Below are 10572 nucleotides of genomic sequence, written 5' to 3' on the forward strand. Positions count from 1 at the left end.
TAATAAAGGCTGCACAAGTGTATATCATTTCATGGGTAGAGACGTATCTATACGTTGATAAGTAAAAAGTACGTCGGATCACAGTTGTAAGCTTTGAAAACCTGTGGACAAGTTGATATGATTTAGAAATACTTAAGATTTCTAGGAGAGGAGGTCCTCTTTTGCACAACTATTGAAATAGGCAGGATATTACCCTCATGACATTAAAATTGAATTCATATTCTGTACGCTGTATTATAAGTTAAAATTTCGAATTGCTCATATGTATGCTAATAGTTGATTTTGATCAACTATAAAATAGACCTTTTCTGTGATAAGCATCTTCTTGCAACTTCTATTTTTTTCCATATCTAATTTAATTTTACATTGCTGTACTAAACGTTTTACCTGTTCCTGACTTTAGTCAGTTTGTGTCATTGTACTGTGCTATTGATGTGTTCATAAATATGAGATTAAATTTGACAAGCACAGCACTATGCATTAAAGAAGAAAGCTCTATTTTATGTTTAGTTTTGGACATTGTTTGGTAATGCCCACAGCAAGGGAATGTGTATGTTGTTGTGACATAGAGGTCACAAGTGTTCGCAATGACCACCAGGGGATACAGGGATACACACCATCCAGGGTTCAGTCCAGTTTGTCTCGACATCTATGTTTTAAAAATTGCATACTACCAGTATAGACAACAATTTGGAGAACGTCCAGAACAAGGAAATGATTAAGTAAAATGTCTAAGTAATTTTTCATGATTTTTTTGTTTTCATGATTTATGCATGACAGCATAGTATTGGGGTTATTAATACAGCAAATAAATAAACCACTTTTTCAAGTCATTTTATGACCTCTTCTTGGATTGAACCCCTGTTCTGGAGGCCTACACTGTGTAACCTTTATACCAGTGATACTGATCAATCATGCCAAAAAACAACACATATACATGTACAAATATTGTTTTATTTCATTTTTTTGTGTCGAAAAATAAGATGGTTATATATATATATATATATATATATATATATATATATATATATATATATATGCATGCACAGATTATACTGGAATTATTTAACTTTATCGATATACAAAATAACGATAAATCACACTGGGCCACTTCTAATACTATCTACTAAAACTTTTGATTTCCAAATTTGATCTTATGCATAAAGCATATTTTATTTCGACTTAATTTTCAAATTATTATTTCAGAAGACATCGGTATACAGCATATAGACAATTTGCTTGGTGGTGTTGGCACTTCATGGGCAAGGAAGTGAGGGTCATCATTCCATCATGTGTTGTTCAGAGGATCCGTACTGCCTTTCCTGATCAAAACCTGAACCACATTGGCTTTCATGAGGCTGTCAGCAATTAAACCTGCTAAGAAGATTTTGAGTAGCAATATCCTTGTCAGGCCTCTCATACAGACTACATAATGGTGGTGGTACATCTACCAGAAGCTTTACTCCTTCATCATTCATGTGAGACACCTGTCCAATTGTGAATGCTGTTTTCATCAGACATTCAACATAATATGTAAATTAAATTTAATATGCATTGTATTGTACAAGCCAAAAACTGCAACCTTTTGTTGAAGTTAATACATGAATTAAAAGTATTTGTCTTTACAATTGTTTGCATATTTTTATTATTTTACCACAGGGAAAATTCATGACCTTTAAAAATTAAAGGATTGTCAACTTTAATAAATATTTTGCCTTTACTGTTTGAATTTAATAATAATAAAAAATAATATAGGTACTTACACTTGGTACAACAGTATTTATATCTCTAAGTGATATATGCCTTTATGTTCATTAATTACTAATGTATATTCTTGCTATATTTTGAGTCAACAAGGATTTTCCTGACAGTGTATTCTCCTTTCTTGTACTTTGGATACAATGTTGTATATCTGGCTCTCTCATACTTAGTGCATGCTTTCTCTCTTTGGCTGTTTTCATTAAAATGCAATGCAGCTAGCTAAAGCCTATTTCAAAGTAAATAAAGATGCAAAATACAGTATATAATTCTATCAGATTACAGATAATTTATTTTTATAGATACTTTATTTGCAAACATTCCAAAACACTAAAAACTGTTATACAATTTTACATTGTAGGATATCAAAAAATAAGATCTTCATATTTGTGATTTAATTTGAAGATGAATATACTGGATTATAAATAAAACAGTGAAAAACCTGAATCACTATTTTTGTGTGTGCAATAATATAAGATTTGCCATGAAAGCATGATAGGAGAAACCAATCATCTTTGGTGCAAAATAATTGATCACAGAGTGGTATCCCTCCAGTGCTGAAGCTTGTTGTCCAGATGACAGCATCGATACATATTTTCTCATTTGTCTGCTGTCACAATCTCTTCAAGCATTTCAAATACTTTAGATCCTATAAGTTATAAAATATATTCATCAAAGCTTGGTTTTATGCTATATTGCATGAAAATTAAAGTGTGCACTAACAAAAATTTATCTAAAGTCAATAAATTACTAGACCATTCCAGTTAAATCAAAGTCATATACCTATATGACATGTACTCCATAAGATGCTTTTGTATACCATATATCATTGATCAATAAGAAATAGATCTACTAATTGAACAAACTTGACGGACTTAAATGACTGTTGCCATGATACGACTGAAAAATTGTTGAACATGACAACACCACCACGAAAGAAGAAGTGACTGTGCATATTGTGTTTGATACTCAGCACCTATCTAAAGTGACCTTGTTCCATGAGGCATCTCATTATTATCTATTTTACTCCAAAAACATCATACCAATCTCTGCCAAACATCCAGTTGTGTGGAAGGGGGGTGCTTCCAGATGTCCTGTCTCCCATGTAATAACACGTCTTTGGGACTTTCTCACAGAATATATCCAAAAGTTCCTAATGTTTATTATCTTTGAAACAATTTCATCGAATTCAACTAATGAGCCTATCACCACATTATGATATTTTAAAATGTCACCTTAATATCCCCAATACTAAACACAGACACTCATAGAGTCTCATCAATTCCAATTTTTACAGAGTGAACTTAGTTGACTCTCCTATGTGTTCATTTGATATGACAATGAAAATCTGAGCACTGCTTGTTCTATTGGCCTTTATTAAATATCCAAAGATTTTTCACTTGATCTTTTAACACATGTTGTGTAACTCTAGATTTGGTACTGAAAGGTGAAGTTGAACTAAGAACATAAACAAGTTCTGTCACACTCCTAAATGTTCAGAAACATATCCATGAAAATGAACATTTTGAATACTTAAAGTTAAATAAACAAAATGGAAATCAGTGACTGCAACCAGAGTAATGTCCTCTCTCTCTCTCTAACTCGGCATTTATTTCGTTTGTTGACCCTTTTTAAAATCTCTGACGCATGCGTGGAAAGCAGCACTCCACTACCACAAAAGTAAAGAAAACCATGTTAATTGTTGGTTTATTCAATAAGCAGGGAGAAATTGTAACTACAATCGACCAAACGATCGCCAAGTCCTTTTCTAAAACTGTACCCAGATAAAATAGTTTGCTGATGTTTCAAAGAAAATATTACATTTGAAGCATCGACTGTTATGAACACGTACTAAGCATATGGAAAAAAAAATCAGTCTCAATCATGCTATACATTTCATGTTGCCGCCACATTAAGAAACGGGCATTTGTTTGGTTCTCTAAAGCTGGCCTTTAGCGGTGACTTCAATAAGGCATGCACCTTTCATCAAAGAAAGCCAAATACAATCTTCAATCAAAACATTGAACATTTCTTCAAAGAAGTCAGTATCAAACTTAAATAAAAGTAATGGAATCTGACGAATTTTTTCATTTTTCAACGTGACTGGAACACGTTTGCTGTGTGAAAGTGTCCTTTCTGTAGGGAAAATGTTGGTGCTTTGGAACGCTACCAATAGCGGCTTAAAAAGCAAACTAACTTTTATTGACTTCTGACGTACTGAAAAGTAAATGTGCTTCATCATTCGTTAGGTGACTGTGCTATGATTATCCACTAAATACAGACCTGTATGACCTGTGACAAAATTATTGAATATGTTAAATCTGTGTCTGCCTTCGATGGAATTATTTGTATTGTGGATTCTATGTATGTGATGAGATTTGCGGGTGAGGACACGGTGATGATACTCTATTCATGATATACATAAGACATGTATATATAAACAGTATTCACGTATATGTACCAATCCGTGGTTCTCTAAATAAAGTAAAATATTATATATGCCTTCTGTTTTCACTACAGGTGTATTTCCCATTTAATATGCATTTATGCATCAATTTCAGATGGTAACTGTGCCAGTGAAGCTTGTATTTTATTGCCCGCATTGATTACCTAACCCAACCCCGCAAATATTTTGTGATACATGCATCATTTTGTTTAGCTAACTGACCTGGTTGCTTATAACACAGTTTGGTCTATAACACTGGTTCTATGGCTCCCAACTACCGTGTTACAGCGGGGACACACTGTATGTTTACAACAGAAAGATACTCACGTTAGGAAGCCGCCTGTAGAGTCTGGTTGAATTATGTTAAACAGCTGGGTGTTTCTAGGAGAAGTGTTGTGGATTATACTGTCTTAAATTTTTCAAGGATCTATAAGGAATCTTCAGCAACTTTGAAACGTTTCTAATAATTATTTTTTCTTTCTTAATTTTAACTTTATTCATACATTACTTTATATCTGCTGCATAAATAGGTATAAAGGTTGCAGAAAAAGACCTAGGTAATTACTCTACAGTAATGGAATGGTAATCCATCTTGTAACTGGGAGTGTATTATATGATCCACTCAATGTTACCCAATTGTATTAACTAATTTTGTTTTTCCTCATATAATTCAAGAACTTATTAACCAAATTCAAAGTCATTTCAAGGCGACCCATCAAATTAATGTTTTTTTCAAGATGATATGAATCAAGGGTGCTAACAGACAATATGCCACACATCAACGGAGAGACTTAGGACCATACATAATCTTACCTGACCTTATCGTGAGATAAGTCAATAAATGACTTCTTGTTAAAGCGGGCAAGACAAAAATGACACTCAGACATGTTGCTAAGGTTTCAAATTAACAACACAAAGAAATAAAAAGGAATAAAACTCTCAACGAAAATGAAAGTATTTTTTTAAAATAAATTTTTGGAGCATATTGCTATGAGATATCGAGTCTGCTAAGTCTTACCTGTTCTGTCACTCCTCTCTGTGTCAGTATTTGCATTTATGCAGACTATCCCTTTGCAGAAGTCACATTGTTCTGGAAAAAAGAAAGTCATTGATGTTTCAGAAATACTGGCTTATGTACACAGGTCACTGATATGATAACTATACAACATTTGAGAACTAAAATGAATTTTAGATGATTAGTGTAAAGTTGCCAATTCAATAGGTATGACACTGGTATGGAGTCATTATTTTCCATTTTACAGTCACAAAGTTGCCTACATGTATGATATAGTAATGTCACATTGGTGACTGATATTGCTACATATATTTTTTATTGCAAATGTATCAATACTTTCAGCAATAGATATAAGGATGTTAAAGTAAATCTCAGGGGAAGGTACTTCAACATCAAATACAATTCCAACGAACAAAAAGGTCAGCACCGTTTTCATTTAGGACCATGCAGAAAAGCATAAGTTAATATGACAAAACCCAGTAACGATAAAATCATCCATTCAAGCATCTAATTTTATCTAGTAAAATATATTTCTTCAACAATATTTACCCTATCATAATACGTTATGAGAACTTTTACTACTTCCAGTGTGTTCCATTAATTAAGTATATGGGTTTCCCGTAAAAATAGGAGGGATTTTAAATTATTTTGTCTTCAAAAACAGTGATTTATGGAATAAAGGTGGGTGCAAGCAGCAATGTTCACAGGGTAAATCCCTGGACCTCAGTGCCTAATGACACCACTGACTTTGCATATCCAGCCCCTCTCCTTGTTAAAAGTTTTAGCTAAATAGGTAAAAGTTATCTGCCCACCTAGCTGGCAGTTAGATTAATCTCACATGGACACTTTGATTTGAACCAAATGACTGAATAAAATCGATTAGGAAAAAAGTAAGTGGTGGAGGGAAATATATATCCTTACATCAGAGAGACTACCCTTGGTCCACTAAAGGTACAATACAGCTTATATAGAACCGAATGGAAGAATAGTCTCCATGTGTCAGGGAGAGACTTCAAAAGGGAAAAATGTTCCCTTCTGCAAATCCAGTGAAGTTCTGAAACCGCTTGATTATGAAGCTGTCAAACAACCTGGGAAGTTAACCTGTTGTGCCACAGCTATAGGTTTCTTCAAAGAGCCAAGACGATGGTGTTTCGTACCACATTAAGCCATTTAGAATGAAAGATATCCGAGGTAAATGATGGAGAAATGAAGAACTCGAACAGCCATCCCATAGGATATAAAAGAAAAGTTAGTGAACAGTTTTTGGTAACTTCATGAGTCGAGATGAAAATCAAATTCATTTTGTGTGGGGTAATATTTTCTGATATGTGGAACCAATAATCAGCTTTACCTACAATGAAAGCGTCTGTACTGATATGCATTCCTTTCCCTTTGTGAGGGTAAGAAGACATGATCTCACAATCTTTGCAATGAAAGCAGGAGCTGCTATGAGCGATACAAAACTATCTTGACAGAATTGCACGTAGTTCAGATTGACTGACAGATCATGTATTTTGCAGATTCTGCCTGCCATTTGCTAATGCAGCGAGGAGCTGGTCTTATATGAGAGGTGAACCAATGAAGCTCTTGAGCGTGGTTCAAATGGTGTCTTATTCAACCAAGTTAGTACCCATGACAGATTCAACTTTGGCAAGGAACCAAAATCAGTGAATGTGTGTCATCAAAACTGGACATAGGATCAGACAGGTCGTTTGCTTCCATAGTAGGACATCTGAGGTATTGATGCCTGCATTGGTATAAAGTGTTCATATGCACACGACTGTGTAAAGATATTCCATTTGCCTTCATAAGCCTTTGAAGTGGAGGACCATCTCTCTTGAACAATTTCTCCACCACTGGTTGAAACGTGTTTGTTCCTTTAAGTTTTTTAATATGATCCGGATATACAGTTTCAGCAACTCTATGTTGCGATGCAAACACCTGCCATTATGGTTACTTGAGCAGATAAAGGAAATATCTCGATTTTTTCTCGAGATATTGTTGCAAGATTGACGAGGTCATTGATCAAAATTTGTTCCCACTCCACTAGAACAACCTGAATCAGGTGACATTCTGATTATCTTGTTTTCTATATCACCTTCAGAAAAAGAGGTGTTGGACGGTATGACGTGTATGTCCAGGCCATTATAATCATTAGAAAGAGCATCAACTGCCCAGGCCTTCAGATCCAGGGCTGGTGAGACAAAGGGTGAGAGTTTGGCTTTACACATCACAAATAGGTCCACCACTGAATGCAAATCAAATAATGATAAGACTATTCTAATTGTATTAGCTGATTATTCTGGGCAATGAGTCTTGCAAGTCCATACGGATTGCGTGGTCTCCCAATGGAAGTCATTTAGAACCTTTCATGTTCCATCATGAACCACAAACAAGTTGACTGAGTGTGCTTAGCTTGATGGCCAATGAAGAGTGCCAATTTGAAGCTGAGGAAACCCTATATATAAGAGGAGTTGAGCTGCAAGTGATATTGAGTCCCTTAGAAACCTCTTCTCAGTTCCATAGGTCATGATGGCAAATCTTTTCTCATTCAACAATGAAGGATTTGAGTCTTCCCAATACCAGGATATGTGATAAGTGTAGCATGAAAATATTATCTCGAGATATTGGGGCTCTCTGCCTCTTGCCCACTTTTGTTCTGAAGAATTGGTTTTCAATGGTTTTAAATTTGGTAGGACTGCTTCCAGGTGGCCTATGTTCTATGGGCATCCCTGCAATATTTTTGTTGATTGCCTTGCTAATTCCTTCACTGTAGCTGAGACTGCAAAGAAAGGAAATTGGCGTCCTCTGTGTCTTCTTTGCTGGTTTCAACAACCTATTCATTAAATAGGAGATTAAATGATAAAGGTTACAAGCATAACTTGGCCTTATGATGGTTTTTAAGAAAGGTAAAGGTAGAAGCACTCCATCTCATTCCACCAGTTGTAAGTTTCTAGCAGCCTTGGCCAGAGTAAGTTGGGCCACTATGCTCAAGATGTTAGCCATTCTAGAAACAGACGTCCATGCATGTGCTGTGGGATTAATGTAGAAGATGATAAGCTGTGCTCCAGCTATTTTAATATTCCCACAGATCCAATACTGAGTCCATGACCATGAAATTGCGCATCACTGCTGTGTCGTTTAAATACTTTCAATCCATACATACACAGGATTGTTTGTTCATCCCCAAAGTTGTGATATCTCAAATGACTGCTGAGTATCCATATAAGGGATAAGAGATCTCCTTGTTGGTCTACTTATGTTACCAGGACTAGCTATAGTCGACCAACTTTTGAAGGCAGGAAAAGTAACTGCTAAAATCGACCAAACGACAGCTAGTTCCTTTTGTTCTTAAAATGTACCGAGAGAAAACAGCTTTGCCGAAACTTCAAAGGAAACCGATCACCTTTGAATCACCGATCTCTCTATAAATACTAAGCAAATAAAAAACAAATTCAGTCTCAATCAATGTTCAACAATTATTTTATGTTGCCACCGCAATAAAAAACGGACTGTCCTTTAGCAGTAATTTCAGCAACACATGCACACTTCATCAATGAAAGCTGACTACAATCTTCATTAAAAACAAAGAACCTTTCAACAAAGGAGGTCAGCACCAATCTTAGATAAAAGCAATGGAATCTGATTGATTGTTGCATTTTCCAAAGTGACTGAAACATGTGTATTGTGATATAAAAGTTTCATTTTTGTGGGAATAAATTATGATTATGCTCGTTACCATTGGCGGCATAAAACGCAAATTAAATTTAAAATCTTTTCAAACCGTAGATATATGGCCGTCAAGTTAACTGAATATGGGGTATCTTTCAAAGATGTTTGCTAACCTTTTTAGGTTGTTCCAGTTTTCATTTCCCTATTAATAGCCTCATCCCCTGGATAGCCTCAGCGAGATGATAATGTTTCCAGCTGACCATGTCGCATGTAAACAGCTATAGCCATGTGCTATTTGCAACATTTGTAGTGAATTGTTAAGTGACAATCGGACATAGATCAAAAATGAGGACTTCATTTTTTTTATATAGTATAGCTCACGTGTATTTTCAGAACCCCACACAACGCGGTGGTGGTCGAGAAAGTGTAGAGAGGATTAAGAAAAATCCTCCACCATCTCACGATATGTACCAATGGAGGTACTACAGTGGCTCGCAGATAATTATTCTGCACACCATACTTTCTTGCAGAGTTGTTGAGGATGACCACCAAGGAGTGGACGTGGTCTCTATCAAATGAACTTGGCTTACTGTGTATGACCCTTGCAAGTATGCTCTTTAGAGGTTTTGAGAGAATGATATATATATATATATATATATATATATATATATATATATATATATATATATATATATATATATATATATGCCTATTTATGTATATCGTTATTAGATGATTATACGCATTTTCTAGTTCTAATGAAGTCTGTGTAATAGATATAATACCAAATCAAATTTCAGATAATATTAATGCGGTGGCAATGCTTCGAAAACTATACTAATACTAATGTACATTTTTCATTTACAAAATGCTGATTAACACCTTTTGCAAGAACTTTATGCTTTTAATTTATTCAAAGAAATCCTAACAAACTTACATACAGACTTGACAAGACCTTCTTGATCGTCTCTTAACAGTGCAAAGTTATGCTACTGTTTAAACATGATCCTTTGAGGTATGTACATTTAAATTCCAGATGACAGTAGGTTCTGTGTAAAAATAAGTCCACTGAATTTACACTTTAATGTGAACCACATTTAGTCCTTGAACCAGTCCCGAGGCTGAATATACATGTACACAGCTATTAACTTTAGTTCAATTCTGACTACATTTATACTGTAAAGGACTGGTCAGTTAATCTATGTCTCTTCCAACTTGGTCATTTTTTAATTAAATTCTTTATTGCATCACAAGATAAAACTGTTTCAAATAATATGACCCTTTGGAAACCTGAATGGTCTCTCCATAATAAAGAATTAGCTTGAGCGAATGTTCTACAGAAATAAAGATAGTTACCATTGTAAACACTGTTATAAAACTACCATCAGAAGACTATGCCAATTTCAGTGTGAAAATGATGCATTTCTAACAAAAAGCCATTTTTCTTCAAGCATTGTTGTTTACAGCTCAAAAAATGGTTCCGTCATTAACAGTAGAAGTTTTGGTAATTGTTTCTAATTAATCTGACCTCAGCATAGTGTTGAAATAAATAACCATGGGGGAAATTGTCAAATCTTAATTAAATCTTTAACAAATTGAAGGCATTCTGCATGGTTGTATCCACGTGTGTCCTATTATTTGATCATTCTTATAAGAAAAATATAAAACAAAATTTTCATCT

At 34.7% G+C, this 10572-nt stretch overlaps 1 protein-coding gene across 1 annotated transcript; it reads left to right on the forward strand.

Moving 5' to 3' along the window:
• The first annotated feature begins 587 nt into the window (after positions 1-587).
• Positions 588-1628, forward strand: LOC149773341 (uncharacterized). Its single transcript, XM_089946444.1, has 2 exons — positions 588-718; positions 1207-1628. Exons 1-2 carry the CDS (start codon positions 588-590, stop codon positions 1370-1372), a joined length of 297 nt encoding a protein of 98 aa, XP_089802570.1. The 3' UTR covers positions 1373-1628.
• Positions 1629-10572: the final 8944 nt, after the last annotated feature.

This window comes from Sinohyriopsis cumingii, unplaced genomic scaffold, assembly GCF_028554795.1.
Source record: "Sinohyriopsis cumingii isolate HCF-2022 unplaced genomic scaffold, ASM2855479v2 utg000663l, whole genome shotgun sequence".
In the NCBI taxonomy this organism is placed as follows: Eukaryota; Metazoa; Mollusca; class Bivalvia; order Unionida; family Unionidae; genus Sinohyriopsis; species Sinohyriopsis cumingii.